General features: G+C 39.9%; 1 protein-coding gene across 5 annotated transcripts in view; it reads left to right on the top strand.

Annotated features, from left to right (window-relative positions):
* Nucleotides 1-19,455, top strand: part of stxbp5a (syntaxin binding protein 5a (tomosyn)) — a 106,555-nt gene that overhangs the window by 26,216 nt on the left and 60,884 nt on the right. For all 5 annotated transcript variants that reach the window (XM_085246003.1, XM_085246004.1, XM_085246002.1 and 2 more), the window contains exons 4-5: nucleotides 10,566-10,647; nucleotides 11,936-12,036. In XM_085246003.1, the coding sequence (XP_085102129.1) occupies nucleotides 10,566-10,647; nucleotides 11,936-12,036 (183 nt within the window). The remainder of the gene's footprint in view (nucleotides 1-10,565; nucleotides 10,648-11,935; nucleotides 12,037-19,455) is intronic.

Genomic DNA, 19,455 nt, shown 5'->3' with positions numbered 1-19,455 from the left:
TCATGCATGGTAAAACTGCGTTATCCCACTTTGTGTGGCATAACTGAAAACACCAAAAATGTAAATGAATCAAATTAAAAACCAGATCTAGTTAAATGTAATCAATTTAGCACTAAGGGGCTCCAAATCAGAAGGAATCAGTGCCAATATCCACACACACTCCCTGTTGTGTTGAGCTCCATTGCCTGTTGGAGCGTAATCCTTTAACTGGCTTTGCATTGCAATCACAACAGCAGAACTCATGACTTCTGTTATTAAGCTGCAGGCTGTCAGAGTCATCTAAATGAGACTTTTAGACTTCAAATACCTCGGAGTTCACATCACGCAGGACCTGTCATGGTCCTGTCACATCAACACCGTGGTGAAAAAGGCCCGACAGCGTCTCTACCACCTCAGACGCTTGAGAGACTTCCAACTGCCCTCCAAGGTGCTCAGGAACTTTTACTCGTGCACCATAGAGAGCATCCTGGCGGGAAACATCTTAACCTGGTTCGGGAACAGCACCATGCAGGACAGACGAGCTCTACAGAGGGTTGTGCGGTCAGCTGAGCGCACCATCCGCTCCGAGCTCCCTGACCTGCACTCAATCTACAGCAGGCGGTGCTGGACCAAGGCCAGGAAGATCGTGAAGGACCTCAGCCATCCCAACAACAGACTGTTCTCTCTGTTGAGGTCAGGAAAGCGATTCCGCTCCCTGAAGACCAACACAGAGAGACTGAGGAGGAGCTTCTTCCCGCAGGCGATACGGTCTCTCAATCACACCACCACACAGTACTGACCCACACATATGGTTCTTACACACACACTGGACTTTCTGGACTTTGGTTTTGCACAACACTGGTCACTATATTCTTCATTTCCAGTTAATACTTGTACAGCTGCTGTTATTGTGTATATATTTATTTATATTTAGATTTCTTCATACATTCTTATATAGTTCTATATTGTGTATTTTGTTGTACAGTTATTTTATTTTCAACTTTAATTTATATATTTTATCTTATTCTTCCCAGTTAAATTTACCCTTCATTCTAATTTGTGTTGTACAGTTATTTCATTTTTAACCTTAATTTATATTTTATTCCTTCCTAGTTAAATTTACCCTTTTTAATTTTTCATATTTATTTCCTATCTTATTCATAGCCTTTTCCTTTTTTGTTCTCTTTAGGTCACGAGCAGTTGTCCAAGCATTTCACTACATATCGTACTGTGTATGACTGTGTACGTGACAAATAAAAATTTGAATTTGAATTTTTTGGCGGTTGCAGTAGCATACCTAAAAAATCTTTCCTTTCTTTCCAAAATGCTCAGGGAATAGGAAAAGCTGATCTTGTCATACAACTAAATATCCCTGTATTTCTATTCCTGTTCATCCACTTACCTCTTTCTTCTGTCGCACTCTTTTATTTCCCTTCTCCTCTCCTGTCTCTTTCGATCTCACCTCTTCCTCCTTCATTCACATCTCTCGTTTTCTCCCTTTTGCTTTGCATGTTCTTGCAGCAGCAATCGGCCACAAGCTGTTCCGCTGACTCAACGTTTATTCTCTCATAGTTTACCCCCTTCGCTCTCTGCTTCCTTTCTGGCCTTGCCGATTCTCCGCTCCCACCCTCCCTTACGCTTTCCCACCTTCAATCTCTACAGCCAGTGGATTAATTTCATTCCTTCTCTTCTTCTTCACTCTCTTTCTCTTGCTTCTCTTGAGTGGATGCACAGTAGCTAACCGCTGACTTGTCTTGGTATAGATGAGACTCTTGGTTATTAACACCCTAATACTGGCCATACTCCAGAGCCCAACAATCCCTATTATCCCTACAGCATTTTTACTGTGAATCATAACTGTGGCTGCATCGCCTACTGGCTCAGACCCAGACTAATATTTCTTAACGGAACAGAGATTCTGGTACAATTGGCCACAAACATTTTTGCCTCTGCATCATTGCATTGCATTCATAAGTCACTCAAGGAGACCAAAGGCTCACATGAGCATAGTAGCATGGTGGCCAGATTAATTCAGTGCAACACACAATACACAAGTCCTAAAAAAAAGAACAAGTCAAGAGTGATCTTTTCTGGAATGCTGGTAATTCTTCTTTGCCCATTGTTTTGCAACTCTTGGTAAATTATGATTTTTCTAAACACAATGGACCTGCCAGTGCACCACTCATTCTGCAGCTTACTGCTCCTAATAAGCTACCTATCTTTAAATTCCTAAAACGGGCCTCTTTTTTTAACCTGGAGGGCGATTACTGCCATGTTGCTGTGCTCTTCAGCAAATAGCCATTGACAGGAATGTCATCTATAGACATAGGGGGTGTTATATATATGCACGTGTGTGTGTGTGGGAGCTGAGGCAGCGGAAAATACTGTGGCTCAACACAGTTTAATTGTTTGACTACATAATAAATCAAATGTGTCAGGGGGGATTATTTATACAAGGAGCGTGTTAAACAAATAAATCACCAGTTTTCTCAACTCTGCATATTTATTTATTTTTTACATGCATGCTGCTTGCATACGATTTTTGCATTTGTGCTTTTTGTGTTTCGGTATAACTATCTAACTATCAAAACTGTCTGTTTTGCATGCGTGACACTGAAAGTCGGGAAAAAGAGTGATTTCTGGAGCATCTTTGCACTTTCTCTGTCACTGGTGTGTCCTGTGCCTGATTGCCGTGTATCTTATTCACAAATAAATAAAATCCAGCCCTGCTCTCTCTACCCATTGCATGTTTGTTTTTTTTAAACCTAAATTAATAAAACCATGTCAACACTATAAAGCAGGGTCCTTGTGAACACACAGAATGTGTTACAGTGCTATAAAGGCACATGAAAATGTGTTAACCCTGAGAGATATACTGTGGACTCTAGAATATACCAAAAGAATTAATTGATTAAGTCATACATTGAAATGCATTTAGTGCCCATTAAATGCAATCATAATCTTTATCAAAAATGCATGAGGATATCTGTAGATGTGCCAAATCAGCATGAAGCAATATGGGTTGACTTAACAAAGGTGTCTGGTAATAGCAGCGTAGGGCTTGTTCATGATGGAGAAAAAGGAGATACAGCTTCCTTTAGCAGCTTTTAAATTGGATGTTAACAACAGTGGGCAGCCAGAGGAAGGGCAAGAGATAAGTGACACGGGACCTAGCAGACTGAGGTGAAGGTCTGCTGCGACGTTATGTACGATCAGTAGGATTTTGCCTTTAAATGAGAGCCGATGATGTGAGGAGAGGCAGCCGAGTCCTTTGTCCGCGGGGCGGGTTTCTCTGCAACATTTTTGTCTGTTTCAGTTTGTTTCTTTGGTTTGCTGTTGCTATGGTATTATTTCCCCTGCATCTATCCTTCTTATTCTTTTATTTCTGTTTGTCTTTCATTTTTTTCCCCCCACTGTTTTCGCTTCGCCTTCACTCTGTTCCTTGCATTTTCTGCCTCCCAACTTCCATCACCTCATCCCTGTCACTGGGTCCAGTGCAGAGCAGTGCTGTGCCCCGTGGCCCCGCCTCTTCTTTGGCAGGGTGATGTACGAGTGGCTAGCTTTGACGTCACTTCAGGCCCAACGTCACAGCAACTCAGTGCTCCCAGGCTTGCTCTTTCTGGTGCTTTCTTTCACTGCCTCTCCCTCATTCCTTTTCCTCTGTATCCTCCATTAATCACCTTTTTTTCCCCCCCATCTTTCGCTTTCACTGTATACTCCTCTGATATGGTCACTTTTCTTAATGTTTCACGTTTTGCAAATTCATTTCTTTATCATGCCTTTTCATTATTTTGCATCACTCCGATTCATGTTATAGTCTCTCGCTCTCTCTTTGTCCACCCTCTTTATTCTGTTCTCGTCAGAAGCTGCACCCCCTTGATGTGGCTTGCTATTCCTCTCAAAAACATACCATGCACAGTGAGTTCATGTTTGATGTGAGCAGAAAGGCTAACAAAGATTACTGTCTTGTATGACACACAGGCTCATCCCTGTTCAGTTCCACTTATCAAGATAAGCTGAGCTCCATACCATAGTCTGTTTCCCACAGCCAGTCCTCCTTATGACCGTTTTTCCTTTACCAAATTCCCACTGACTCACCTTTATTTGTCAGAAAAATTGCCTGTGGCTTTGACAAAGATAAATATAAGAAGAGCAATAAAAAAGCGAATTGTCAGTCATCTTTGACTTCGAGAATAGCTCAGCAAACTTTCATTAGGCTTGACAAGACGGGACGCTGACCCACTTTCTGCTTTTGCTCTCTGTCTTCCTGACTTGTCTCGCTGCTATCGCTGCCTGAGGTCCACTTTTAGAGTCGGTGCAGTGGGCGGGACGTAAACTGAGATAGAGCTCGCTCGAGTAAAAATGAATGAGGACCGCTCTTGTCGACAACTGCGACACGGCTCCTACTGAGCCTGTCCCATGTGCATCGAGCTGAGACAGCTTGAAGCATGTTTGTTTAATGAAAAAAATACAACTGACTTGTCCCGGACTTTTTATTTGCAAAGTGGTGAATATCATTGTGATTATGTAATATTCTTATTCTGTTTTCAGTAATGCAACCAGTACTGGACTGTGAGTAACTAAAATGCTTTCCTCTGAGAAAATATTAGAGGTAAAATACATTCGCTTTATTCTGTGTACTAACCCAGTTTATAAAAAGTTTGAACATTGTGCAAAATGTAAATAAACGCAGAATGCGACCATTTGTAAATCTCATACAACCAAGTTTATTTACAATAGAACATAGAAAGCAAATTAAATGTTTAAACGGTGACATTTTACTATTTAATGAAAAATATTAGCTCATTTTAAACTTGACGACGGCAACACAGGCTGTATTTACCACTGTGTAGCTTTTCTTTTAACAACAGTCCATAAATGGGCAGGGATTGTGGAGATCAGCTGCTGGACTTTTGGGACGGTAATGTTGCTCCCTCGCTGTCTGATACAGGACTCTAGCTGCTCAACAGTCCTGGGCTAGTCCATGTTAATGAACTTCAGCCAGCAGAAGATGCCACTATTTCTAAATCATATTCACATATGGTTTCTTCTTTGGATGATAAATGTTAACCTGCATTTGTGGAAGGCACAGTCATATTCAAAGTCTTCGCAATTTTATGTTGAGGAACATTGTTCAGAAATCGTTTCACAGTTTGTAGATGCAGTTCTTTCCCCCAATTGGTGAACCTGTGCCATCTTCACATCAGCTCAAGCACTTGATGCGTTTTCTATGTTCTATTGCTTTTATTTTCTTTTTACAGTGTTTGCACTTTTTTGGAATCGTGGTTGTACATCAAGCGATACAGAAAAGCATGGTCATTATAGAAACTTTGTCTTTGTCTCTAATTTGTCTTCCTCATTCTTCATCTGCTAAAATATTCGGTCAGTGTTGTTATAACACATTAAAAGTCAGTGATGTGAAAACAATTCACAGGAATTGAAAGCTGTGTTGTTGTTTTTTTCCCCACCCTGCCATGAAATTGCAGCACAAACACACTGCCAGAGGGAATTTGTATTTTTATAGGAAAGTCATTTTGACAAAGCATAAGAAAACATTTACTCGGCCCAGAGGTTTACAAAAACACAAGTAGAAGCTTTCTTTTACTGGATAAAGATTTAATCAGATATTGAGATCAGCAGAAAGGGCATTCAATAATAACCTGTACAAAACATTTTTATATAGCTGCTTTTGTTTAATGAATTGCTTGTTGGCCTGTTTAGTGATTTATTGACTCTTGTTGTTCCTTAATTAATCATTAGTTCTTTGAAATGTCAGCAAATGGTAAAAAGAAAATGTTGATTTTTGTCCTGCAGTTCCTCTATTTGCCTGAAGAGACACAACAACAATATAACACATAAAAAGAGGAAACAGGGCACTTTTGACAGTTTTGGTTACTCTTGATTGGATGCCGAGGGAATTGGTGCATGCCAATTGAGAAACACAGAGCAGAGGTAAACTCAAACTGAACTACACATGAGGAAATTCAGTCTATGACCAGTTTCTTTTGGTCATACCCTCTTGTTGAGGGTATGACCAAAAGTGAGCGACACTCACTGAAACAATTTTTAAAAAGCCAGTGTTTTCAACATATTTTGCGGCAGGATGTTTTCCTGATCACATCCCCAGGCTGTGTGTGTGTGTGCGTGTTTGTGTGTTCGCTTCATGATATCGTACATGTGGGATGGCTGCCTTCCTTCAGAGAGAAAGCAATAAGAGCAGTTTAAAAAGCACAACCTTAAATCCTTTCCTCTCTTTTACAGAGAGGAAGATTTGGTTGCCAGGCAACATTCAGACAGAGTTTTCAATTAAGCCACTTTGACTTAGATGGTCTGCACTGTCTCTGGGTCCAAACCATCTTAACTAACAGCAAGCCGGCCCTTCTGCTTGTTTGCTCGGCAGCTTTCTGCAAAGAGATGAAAGACAAAATGTGTACAAGGGCCACTTTCGCACTAATTATCCAAAAATGGTTCTTTAAACCCCCCCCTCTGAAAAAAACCCAGAGTGATTTCATAAGGTGATGTCATGCAGGCTGATTTAGCTCCACTTTGTGACCTGATGGTTAAGAACAATTGTATTGCCGTTTACTTTGAGTTTTGTTGAAACAAAAAATCCTTGTTATCATTTACAGGCCAATAATATCATTTTCTTTTTTTATTTTAGAGGTCTGCTAGAATTGTTTTACATGCTTAAATATAAAAAAAACTGAGCAGCACATCTTTTTTTCTCTGTCTGAAATATTCTGTCTTTGCCCTTGTCCTGTCAAGCCTTTTCTAAGCCTAGTCTGCTCTGATCTAATATTTATTAATGCAATTTGCACTTCTGTCTTCCACAATGTCAGTCTTCAGTCTTACTTTTACTACTTTTAACTAACTTCCTTTTTACTTTTCTTGGTTTTTATCACTGTTGTAGATATATAAATTCCTGCACTACTTCATAGTATAAGCCCCTTTTATTTCAACTGTGCTGTTTATTGTAGACTGTACTATTTACTGTATTTTTGAATGTTCTAGATCAGAATCAGACCTAGAAGTAGAGAGACTGCAGTTGCTATGCCATACAACGCAATCGTATTCGTATCGAAATTCTCAAAGTTGAGGCACAATTTCTAAATTATTTTCCCTTTAAAACAAGTTGGACTAAACTCTGTACACACGATCAAAACTAATGGTGACATTAGCTACATTAGCCGTGCAAAGTACTGCCTCAGTTCCAAAAAAAGTTGGGTGATGTGTAATGAAAAAAACACTTATGTAATATGAACACAACATTCATATATTTATAATCATTCTCTCCCCCCTTACTTGCACATTTGGCTTACATTACCCTGTGACAGGTTAGCTAGTAGCGGTATGCTAGAGGAAAGAAGGCACACTAGGTCAAGTGGAGAGAGCACTGAGACTCTCATCCACTGGGTGTAAAAGGTTTGGTGCATGCTGATGAGCTCTCTGGCCCTCTGTTATATTCATTATTCTCTTTTTTATTTCTTCATTTGTAGCCCCAAACTCAATACTGTCTGAGGAGTTTTGCAGTCACTAAACTTCTTCTTTATGTCCTGTCTGTGGTTTTTAAAAATTTCTCATGAACATTTTTGTAACCACACACAAATGCCATCACAGTGGTAGACATGCACCACATTTCTCCATAAAACCACAAAAGTTTTATGCAACGTGCCATTTCACAGCATTTTACTGTAAAAACGTGTAAATGTCAAAATGGACGCTACAGTGCTACAAGCCTGACTGCTCATCACTGCCTTTACTACCTGTTGAAGTTCAGGCTCTAGGTCCTGGGCTGGGGTTGGCACCCAGCTTTAACATCATTTTGGGTTCTTGGCTAGCTTATGGCTTTTTGTGCAGATGCTTACAAAGAGCTAATGTTGTGCTAGCAGTGCAATGTAGTTATTTCTGGCTTGGGGGCAGTTTGTGCCATGTGGTCTTGTCTTTTTGTGCAATAAAAATAAACCCAGTGCACATGTGTCCACTTCTGAAAAGCGGTAGATTGCCCCACTATTTTGTAAAATCAGCCGATTGCAGCACAATTGCACAAAAAGAAGAAAAAGATTGTTTGTTTGAACCTTTGTAACGCAAGTGATAGCATAATTGTAAATGTAATGTAATCACTGTGGCATGGTATGCTGCTACATCACTGAGAAATGTAATGTGATTAAATGGAATGTGTTGCTCCCAACACTGCAAATGATAAACCACATTGTAAACATTGTATCACATTGTATTTCTAAATAAATAGGTTAGCTTACGTGTGTGTAGTCTTCAGTCACTTTGCTACTCCTTAAGAAACAGAGAGCTAGCTGCTGGTATGTCATTTTTTCATATGAAACCAATTTGGCAAACTCAAGAAGAAGAATGCAGTTTTTAAATTACAGATTATGTTGAGTAACAACACCAGGTATAAAAGAAATTCTAGATGTAAAAGTAAAATTATTCAGTACAGATATTGAGGTTACAACTGGATTTGAAATAAAAACCAAACAAAACCCCCTTTCAGCAATTAAAACTCTGTTCTATAACAACCTGTTTTACCAGGTAAATTCCCTGTCAGGTATTTGTTGAGACTTTGCCCCAATATTTTTTCTTTCTGTAGCACCGTCCAAGATAAATATCACAAAGTGCTTTACAACAAAAACATTACTGAAAAAGAGGTGTCACTGGGTCCATAGTAGGACAGTGTGCAAAACCATTCAACATGAGCAACCAAAATAAACGCTGAATTAAATTAGAATATTTAGAAAAACTGTCAAGGGGTCCTAGGGCTTTCATTACCTTAGACATAATCCTGTTCAGGGTAAAACAGGGATTCAAATGAGTGGAAATTCTTCACAGTCCCATACAGATTCAACCAGCTCTTGATGAAAATATCCGGTTATTGAGTTGCTAAAAGCTAAAACTGGCTACCTGCTGCTGCCTAATGAGAGCTCCATGGTTAATGATGCAACAGTTCTCTGTGGATTCTTTGCTATGAGCGAACCTTGTGATTTACACATAATAATAAGATCAATATAAAACATACTGGCTCGAGCTGGTTTAGGCATAGCCTTGTCCATGCTATCAGACAACACCTTGTTGTCAACATAGCTACAGATGACTAAATACAAAGGACTAAATGACCAAAAATACGAATAGAGTTCAGATAAATATATACTGTAGTGCGTGTATTTATATATACCTTCCTGTGTATTGAGGCCAAAAGAAGAATAAATGTGGAGGAAACGAAAAGCCTAACATAGCTGGGTGAATGCTAGCTGCGTTAAAGGCTTCGTAGGTGTTATGATCACCTGTAAAATACTTTGATAAGATATACCTATGTTTAGGGCTTATGGCACATGGCGCACTGTGTTGAGTGGGACTTGATTATTGGTGTTTGCATTCAGGTGAGATAAGCTTCTTCTTGTTTGTTGTTGCTGCCGCTACCACTGTTGAACCAACATTTCTCTCTCTGCCTTTGAATCATCCTGCTTCTTGTGTCTATGTAGATTCAAGAGAAATATCGAGCTCTTCAGGAAATTTACTGTAGCTGGCCACATGCCAAAACACACAACCCCCTCCCCTCGCATATTAATGATGAGCGATAGTGTCATCCCCAGAGTGCGGTGTCTTCATGTGCCCCCATATGAAAATTGACACCCCCTGCCTTAGTGCTGATACTCGTGGGAAGAATAAAAATAATCAGTAAGCTCACCCACTCACTCTCCTCGAGAAAGGAAACTTGCTATTCTTTGCTAGACTTGTGCTCTTTCCTTCCTTTTCCCCCTTTATTTATTTATTTATTTTAAAGAAAGGAAAAAACTTCCATCGTTGTGTCTATTTTCTCTCTCTGCATCTGTTGTTAGAATTGTCAGTGTACAGTATATCCAAATGTGCCATTTCTCTTCTTCTTCTTTTTTTTTCTTCTTCCTGCTCTTATTTGCTCAGCTGGTCACATAATATCCACCTCCTCTCTGCTGATTCATATTCTCTATACTTGAATTCATGACCCCACATTTCCATTTTCTCGCTGTCAATCTGTCTGTGTCTGTTCCTTACTGTAGCTCTGTTTTGTGTTGATTCTGTATATTTATTGCTATTTCTACAGAACTGCAGTCATCTACTGTAAGTGGCTTACTGTTTCCTGAGTTACATTTGCAGTGCATACATACTGAGAGCGTACGGTTAAAATTAAATGCTCCTTGGTGAAACTGATCCCTGTGATTTTTATCTGTAGGGTACATAATGAGCTAATATTTTAAATGAAATGTGTGTAAGGAGGAAGTCTTGCACTGTAAAGAGTTTTGTTGGAGGGGAGGAATGGGCTGAATCTCTGTTACCAGACCATAAAATTTACGTCACTGTGGATGTTTCGTTTTCCTTCCTAACAATTACCCAGGAACACATGTCATGACATTTAAATCAGGTGTCATGACCCTCGAGCTTTCAAATGCTGAGGCACTTGTTCTTTTTTGCCATTTTTTTTTTCTTCTCTCATGCAGACACAGAACACACCAGCTTTCTCTGCACAAACAGAAACATGCGCTATTGCTTTGATGATCTCTTTGCTGGAACTGTACGTTCCTTGACTGAGAGCCTTTCAGGTTCGGGCGTCCTGGTGTGGAGTGTTACTGTCAGCATGAGAGTGGAGCGGCTGTCATCCAGCTACAGTTTCTCATCAATGAGGTAGGTTACAAAAACAGAGAAATGACTCCCATTTTTACTTGTGGTTACTTCTAATACACGCTTGATGACTGATTGCAGCTACTAGGCTGATTTTGCTATTTCAAACAACTGCTGTTTAGTCTTGAAATTTAGCAATCAACAGCCATGTCACGATTTTCTCCAACCTTCTTTGTTTCGTCATTGATCTTATCAGGTAATATTGAGCTTTTTCCAGTTTAGAACAATATGGCTGCTTGTGTTTGAACTATACTGATGCGTTGAAAGTTTATTGTGCCGAATTGATTTAAAAAACAATATAACATGAAGTTGTTTTACATCTTGTGGCAGTTTAACTGTTTTTTGGCTTGTTCCTTGTAATAACACAGTCACAGCACAACTTACCCAAACATTATTCTGCACCAGAAAACCTCTTATATAATTTTAAGCTACAATACTGTGCAAAAGTAGCTCGGTTAAAATCATTGTACAGTGCTTCAACAATGTTGATGTCTGGTCTCTGATGTCTTTTCTATAAAGGTACATTTTTACTGCATTGACAGTGTGTTTGAGATCATATTTTGCACGATGGTTCAAAATTTTACGGCACTTTTCTTGTTGTTGTTCAGTTTTCTCAAATCATTGCACAGCATGCTGAGATATGTCAACGGTTCTTTGATTAAAAAATACTATTTATGCCTGACTAACTGTGCTATCCTAGCTATTTTTTTAAAGAATAAGCTAAAGAAATTAGAAATTATGAGGTTTTTTTTTTTTCAGAGTTGTCAGCCAGCCTGGACTGAAAGGCTGGCTCCTTGGAAGCAAAATATAAAGAAATGAAGGAGCAGCTCAAGACTTTTGCACAGTACTGTACAGGCCAGACACAAACATTTTTGACTATCTTTTCAGACTTTTATCACTTACGACCAGTGCAGTATTTCATACTTAGTGTTTCCGGTATGTGTGCTTGTGTGTGTTAGCATCTGTGTGGCTGTGACTCAGCAGCTCAAACGAACCCTTAGGGAGATCGAGATGATTTTTTTGTGCCTCCCACACACACACACAGACATACACTTATATACATCTTATGAATCATCATCGTTACCTGGGAGAAAGCTGCCTGATTTAAACTCAGTTCCCTGAGTTTCTAGGGAATGCAGTCTGACTAATACATGTCATGCTCGCAGACAAAATGTGCAGACGTGTTCATGGAAGCTTCAGTAGTATGTAGTTAATGACACTACCATGTTTGTGTGAATGCTTTTCCTTTGTCACCTTCAAAAAAGGAAACTCAATGCCTCTGTTATGACAGGGGGCGCTGGTGAGCGCTTTGGCAGATGACAGCGTCCACCTATGGAACCTGAGACAGAAGAGACCAGCCATCCTCCACTCCCTCAAGTTCAACAGAGAGAGGTAAGTGGGTCGCGCATAAAAGCTGCAGCTGGTCAGAAACACCGCATACTTAATTGAGTCCACTTGCTTTCCAGTTTTTCTCTCAGTTGTTTCTCTGCATGCTCAGTTAGACCCCACACCTGGTCTGGTGCAACATGAACCGTGATTTTCTGAGTAGGGTTAGTGTCAGTTTGCCGCCTGTTTCAGCTGTTAGTTTTTGCAGTCATACAGTGTGCAAACAGATGGTATTTCATTTGGCACATTTGTCTGTGCGCTTGCAAAACTGTGCACAGAGCACTGGAAGTGACAGAGAGTCTGATACTCTCGATTTCTCTCTCTGCTGGTCTCCAACTAAACACTTGGTATTTGGGTCACTTGCTTTGCCTTTGAGGTTTTTCCCATCACTGGGGCACAGGTGTGAAACCTACCCAAACACCTGAAGGTTTATACCAGTTTACACCACGCAGAGACACAAACATGTCATGAATAAAAACAGAAGTAATGTGAGTGATTTTTTTTTTTCAAGTAGTTGATCAGGTATGGTGATGTAAACCTTTTCTCCACTGGACAAATCTACCCTATTGTTACCCTGAAGAAGAAAAGCAGTCTATACATATTTGTTCGGCCACTTTGCATGTTTCAATCGACTTTAAGTTATTACCGTATTTTCCACACTATAAGGCGCACTTAAAATACAAATTTTCTCAAAAATCCACAGTTCCCCTTATAATCCAGGGCGCCTTATGTTTGAATTCTGGTTGTGCTTACTGACCTCGAACTGATTTTATGTGCTACACGGTGCTCAAAAATCAAAAATGCTTTAGTACGACTTTGGTAAGCGACGAAGCTGCACCGCTTAATGGATTGTCTGAGCATTACAGCTACCGTAGTCAGGAGCCTCAACGAGTAATCTGGGTCCAAAACTCAGTCTTCTTCAGGTCCCAAATCCACATATGGATATGTGGACCATATTATTGCTCGCTAGTATACCACTTCCTAACATTAGATTGTGATGTAAATTTCTGAAGAATCAACACTGTTTTTTGCCTATAATTGTATTGTGTTATGATAATTAAGGTGCCAGGATAGACATCTTCTCAGGGTTGCATCTAAAGGACAGAGGGAATGGTGCACATACTGGCAAAATTCTAAGTCATACTGTCTGAATACTGCATTTTTTTTTTTATGCAGTTTAAGTTCTGAGACACAAGTACAGAATCACCTCACCTCCAGGAAGTTAGTGTACACCCATCAGAGCCAATCATATCACTGGCCCACGATCTGTCACTGTGGAAAGCGGTGAAAGGGTTAAACCTCAGAACAAATGATCTGAGATGGCGATGATGTGATGGACAGGTGGCCAGCAGCAGCTTTTAGGGCGGATTGTGTTCTTGTGGAGGCGCTTGACTGCCTCTGACATTTAGTAAACATTGCCGCCCAGCCGAATGACCTCAAGACACAGCATCAAAGAAGAGCAGAGTTACTGCTAAGAGACGTCAAGACGGGAAAAAGAAGCTGCAAAGTCACTTGACACGTTTGAAATGGGAAAATAAGAGAAGACCGTTAAACTAATGCAATGGAAGCAACTGAAAAAATCTTAGGAAGAAGCTTAGAACAGTTAACGAATTTGAGATGGAAATAGAATAAGAAAAGAAAGCTAGAGATTACCAAAGAAGGTTATAAGGTAGGAGCAGGAGAATGGAGCATCCATTTAATTCATTCATGTTCTCAGCCCCATTCAGTTGAAATCAATACACAACATGTAACAAGTTGGAGAAAATTCAGATAACTGAGCTTCATGAAGAAGTCTTTCCAGTCAGACTCATTGGGAAAATCAGACTGACTATCTCTTCTGCCCTTCACAGGCACAATCTTGCTTGAGGTTTGAATTAACTTTTTATTTGCCCTGTGTATCCACAATATGAGTTTGCATTTTTTCTCAGGTATGAATAGATTTTTTTTACTTTCTAAAGACATACAACTTAGCTGAGGTGTTAATGATGGTAAAACCCTGCGGCAGACTGCTGACCTGCTCAGGATGTACATCGCCTGTCAACCGCTAGGATAGGCTTCAACTGCACCTTGATTCTGAATTAAATGAACAGAAGAAAATGGTTGGTTGTAGGTGTTAAAGTCCACTGTGTCATCTGACACAGCAGACAGTATCCTCACCCCCAACTATTTTGCAGTGAGGGATTGACCCTGGTTCTGCTGGAGGTTTCTTCCTGTTAAAAGTAAATTTTCGCTTCCCACTGTCACCTTGCTCATTGGGGGTTATCTGAATGTCGGGGTTTTCTCATACTATTGTGGGGTCTTGACGTTACTTCACTGTTATTGTGATTTGGCACTATATAAATAAAACTGAAACAAATTGAGTCAGCTGTCTTTAGCTGGGCTATACTCATCCAACTTATACTGTAGATAAAAATTGGTGCTTCTCTATAGACAAGTGGTAATACTATAGAAACCTTAGTGTAGCTGTGTACATTACAGGCCTATCCGGTTGTTCAGTGATGACGCGACGAATCCTACTTCCGGGTCTAAAGTAGTCTGCGTTTAATATGGCTTTTGTGTTGTTAACATGTTTAATGTTATGTATTTTCTTCTATTTGATCTCAAAAAACTCCTAAAACAGTCAGTGATCCCTGTTGACCTCCCTCAGCTTTTATTACCACTAATCATTTATTCAGTTCAGCTCAGTTTTTAAAACCTTAGGATGTAACTACAGCCCAGCCCATGCAGCAGTATATGAATGACTAACCTCGTATTGTGGATGGATTATCTCAGTTGTTCTCCTGGCTGAAGTTTGGTCCTTTTACAGCATCCTGCCATGCAATTACATTTGTTCCTGACCACCGACAACACTCACGTTAACTTTTATCGAGTGGAAAAAAAGTTAGCTTGTTTATATTATGCTAACATAGCTGTGTCGCTAGCGGTCACGTAGCACATAATTATATACCAGCTAGTCCAACTTCAGTAACCTTACAAACGTCACTGCTGTTTAGTTTTCCGTCTTCATTTATGCTGGAAGTGATAACAGAGCTGTACGTTTTAATTTGTTTCCAAAACCCCGCAGTCAGGACATGCTATATTGTATTTAGATAGAAGCTAGCGAGCTAACTCCCTGCTAACTTCTAACTCTGTTAAATGTCATAAATTCCGTTTTCATGGATGCCTGGATGTTAAACTCAATTGTTACACCTGGTAGAGCAGAACGCTGATCATTTTATTAAAGATGAAAGACTTTAGACAGTTTTTCAACTCTCAGTGATGCCATAGTGATAGTTTGATATATGGACCTGCAGCGAAGTTTAGACCCAGACACGGCTAGTGACGTCTGACTGAACAATCGGATAGAAATGTGCATCAGTTGATTTGGTCTTACATATAAAATACCAGATAAGGTGAAGTTGATAAGGCTTTTTGGATGACTTCTTTGGACTAAACATACAATGATAGGTGTGTAGAAGCTAATGGGTTTAAACTTTAACAGTATTAGAAATCAGCTTACTATTATATGCTGATACCTCCCATAGGTATTTTTATTAAAACAACTGATCTTTGGAATTACTTAGATTTTGTAGGACCTCATGCACACTCAGCTTTTCTGTCACACCGTTAAAAAGAAGCTACAGATATCTGTAATCCTTGCTTTGTTTATGTTTGTGTGTGTGCGTTTTTTTAAGTGTGCACCCCGATCATACTTTCTGTAGCTGTCAAAAGAAAGAAATACCATGAGGTCATGTTTCCCAATAGATATCACACCTTGAAGTGTCATCTGAAGTTAAGAGTGAGTGTTCTAGTAAAGCCAGAAAACTTTCAATTATTTGTAAGGCCAAGATGTCGGTCACCCACTGCAATCCAATCCCATCTTTTTTTCCTTCTTGCCCTCTCTGACACTTTGTTCAAAGCTTGAATTGAACTTGCCAGAGGACAGAGCAGCTGTGAACTCCATCAAGAAAAGCACTGACTCACCCATCCAGAACTGTGACAGCAGCTTCTTAACAGGGTGAAAAATACTCCACTATAGTAATAAAAATTATAATAATAATGTTAAGTCATAGTAAAGTTAAGACAACATTCAAAACAAATATTATGACAGCTTGTGGTTGTAGATGGACTTAACTTGGCGTAATGAACAAAATTCCTTTGGCTCTGCGCTTCACTGCAGTCAGTGGTTATTGCTTAATCTCTTGGTGATGACAAATCTGTGACACGTCTGGAAAGTTCCAGCGTTTACCACAAAGCCACAAATTGTTTCTTTCTTTCCGTGATTATCGAAACACGATAAAGCGCGTTAATTAATGAGAGGGATAGAGGTGCCAGTAGACAGATTATTTAACTTTGGAGAGAGCTGGGCTTGCTGTTTCTTCCTGCTAAGCTAAATGCCTCTTGGCTCAGGCTCTGTATTTAATGCACAGACATGAGGGTGCTATTGATTTAGCCAGCTGCAGTATCTCTCAGTAAGAAAGCAATTACTGCAAACGTGTCGCCCAAAATGTTGCACTATTCCTTTAATGGATGTTTTGGTTTTGGACGGTACTCGCTTTCGACTGCTTTCTCGCCAGCAGATCAGTCTTTATGACTGCTATCTTTAAAACGGTAACTTCACTTTTACTATTGATAAGGCTGTAAAATGTGGAGAAGCTAAAGAAAGCGAACTATATTTGGTGATTAATGGCCAAAAAATGTAGTTTGGTTAGTAGGCATGCTGGGAAATTTTGTTTCTCCGTGTATGCCAAGTTGCTTGATACCTGGGGTCAGAGTGTGGGCTCTTCCATGATAGAAATATCACTGTTGAGCCACCACAGCCCACTTCCTATCATCTTTAGGCCCGTTCAAGTGCTCTAAACAGATCTTTCATTCCTCCCTAATTGAGCCCTGATCAGAATTTGAGTTGATGATTGAGAGCAGTGTTGCAGAAAGCCCCTCGAGCATCAGTATCCATACACATTAGGCAACAGGGAGATGAGAGAAAGGAAGAGAGGATGAGCTGAGACACACTGGGCCTCAGCCAGAGAGCAGTGAGTCAGTCTGTGGGAAGGAGTGTGGGGGGAAAAAGAAATCCTGCCGAGTCATTCTGGCGTAGGATGCTCTCGTCACCTCCTGGCCTCACAGGAATGCATTGCAGATGTGGATGTTATCGTCAAAATAGGGTGATATGATACGAGATAATGGTGGGAGAGGTGGGAGTGTGTGCTTGCAAAAAAGTGACACCTAATATTTTATGTTCTCTGTGGTAAGATTAAGGAAAGTCTGTTTTATAAATACTACCTCATTGTATTCCTCTTATACTTCAGTGAAGCTGTCTGACAGTCAATCAAGGTGACTTAATAATAAGCCTAAAGTCACAGCCTGCTATCACAGATTTTTTTTGTACTTAGGAGTTTGCTGACATTGGGAGTGCGTCAATCAAATGTCTTAAAAATGCTTGAAAAATGAATTATTCAGTTCAGCAGACTTTGCTCAGAGATATTTGGCTGATTAAAGCTGCTGCAGGGCTGATGATTTCGATTTGATTCACTCCACAACTTTCTCCCCAGCTTCTAACCTTGCACACATGCATTGAAACATGCAAAGGTGCAAAAGTACGTGCATGTCTTTGAGCATTGGCACCTTAGATTAAAATCCGCCTAACCGCTTTGGGGTATTAGAAGCTTTCATTCTCATGGATAATTTGCTATGTTTAAAGACTGTTCAACTCTTACACGACTTTTTTTGGCTGCTGTAACTGCTTGACAATGGTGATGTCATTTTTATGGAGATTTCTTTTTGTTCGCTGTCTGTGTCTGAATCACTCTAATCCAAATAATCCAATTTAATCCAAATAATACCAAAGAAATCCAAACTATTGTAAAATTTCAGACTTTGAATAGCTTTTGAAAGAGAATATTGGCAAGAAACACAGTGAGTAAAATGAAACAATGATTAACTTTGTCTTCATCCTCTCCTCCCATTGTTTACAGATCAAACATATTTATAAACAATATACATTTATGTTCATGATCACCCCTGTTAATATACACTCACCCCTTCATTAGTTGCAGCTTGCTCGTGTTGGACCTTCTTTTGCCTTCAGAATGGCCTTAATTCTTCATGGCATTGATTCAACAATGCGCTAGAAACATTCCTCAGAGATTTTGCTCTATATTGAAATGATAGCATTACACAGTTGCTGCAAAGCTTCACATCCATGATGCAAATCTCCTGTTCCATCAAATCCCTAAAGTGCTCTTTTGGATCGAGATCTGACTGTGGATACCATTTGTGTATAGTCAACTAATTGTTATGTTCAAGAAACCACTTTGAGATGATTTGAGCTTTGTGACATGGTGCAGTATCCTGCTGGAAGCATCCATCAGAAGATGGATAATACTCAAGTAGGCTGTGGTGTTTAAATGATGCTCAGTTGGCACGAAGGTACTAAAATTTCCCCCACACACCATAACACCAATAGCAGCCTGACTCGTTGATATAAAGCAGGATGGATTCATGCTTTCCTGTTGATTACACCAAATTCTAACCCTCCCATTTGAATGTTGCAACAGAATTTGACACCTGTCAGACCAGGCAACGTTTTTCTAGTCTTCTGTTATCAGATTTTGATTAGTGCAGGTGAATTGTGGACTAATCCAGCACCTAGTGTGGTCTTCTGCTGTTGTAGCCCATCTGCTGCAGTTTCGATTATATGTATTATGTGCCCTTCTGTATACACTGGCTGTAACAAGTGGTTATTTGAATTACTGTTGGCCTCCTATCAGCCTGAAACAGTGTCTTTGGACCTCTGGTGTCAACAAAGAATTTTCACCCACAAAACTGCTGCTCACTGCATATTTTCTTTTTCTTCCTTTTATCATTCTCTGTAAACCTTATAGATGTTTATGCAGGGAAAAATTCAGCAGGTTGACTTGTCTGCATTTCTAAATGTTTTGAATCGCTGCCATGTGATTGGCTGATAAGGTATTTGCATTAAGGAGCAGTTGAAAAAGTGTAACCAGTGAAGTGGCCAGTGAGTGTATTTGCAAACAGGAATGTGAATTAATATAAAACCACACAGGACAGGTTCACTGGAAACAACTTTGTTTCATATTACTGTCTATTTAGCCATTCTGCACCCTGTGGTCTGTGCTGAAGGATAGCATGGTAAAATGTTGTTCAGAAAAAAGGAAAGTGTCACAAGATCAAGGCAGCGTAGATCAAAGTATTGTAACTGGTGATTTCTAATTACAGGCGCGAGCAGATTACTGGATGATCCTCACTGATAGGAACGCCACATAAAACCAGGCTTTATAAAAGATGACTTTCTGGAGTGTCCCCTCTCCACAATTAATTCACAGCGAACCGTACTGTCATACGTCTAGCTCACATTGCAGTTAGTGTCAGAGTTGTGTTGTGCAGCAGGTGTCTGTCATTTCTAAGGCAGTGTGCTTGGCTCCG

Source organism: Mchenga conophoros, linkage group LG15 (assembly GCF_057382185.1).
Source record: "Mchenga conophoros isolate Kocher_MC1m ecotype Shallow Benthic linkage group LG15, M_conophoros_male_GT1.1, whole genome shotgun sequence".
NCBI lineage: Eukaryota > Metazoa > Chordata > Actinopteri > Cichliformes > Cichlidae > Mchenga > Mchenga conophoros.
This window is presented reverse-complemented; position numbering and strand designations above follow the sequence as displayed.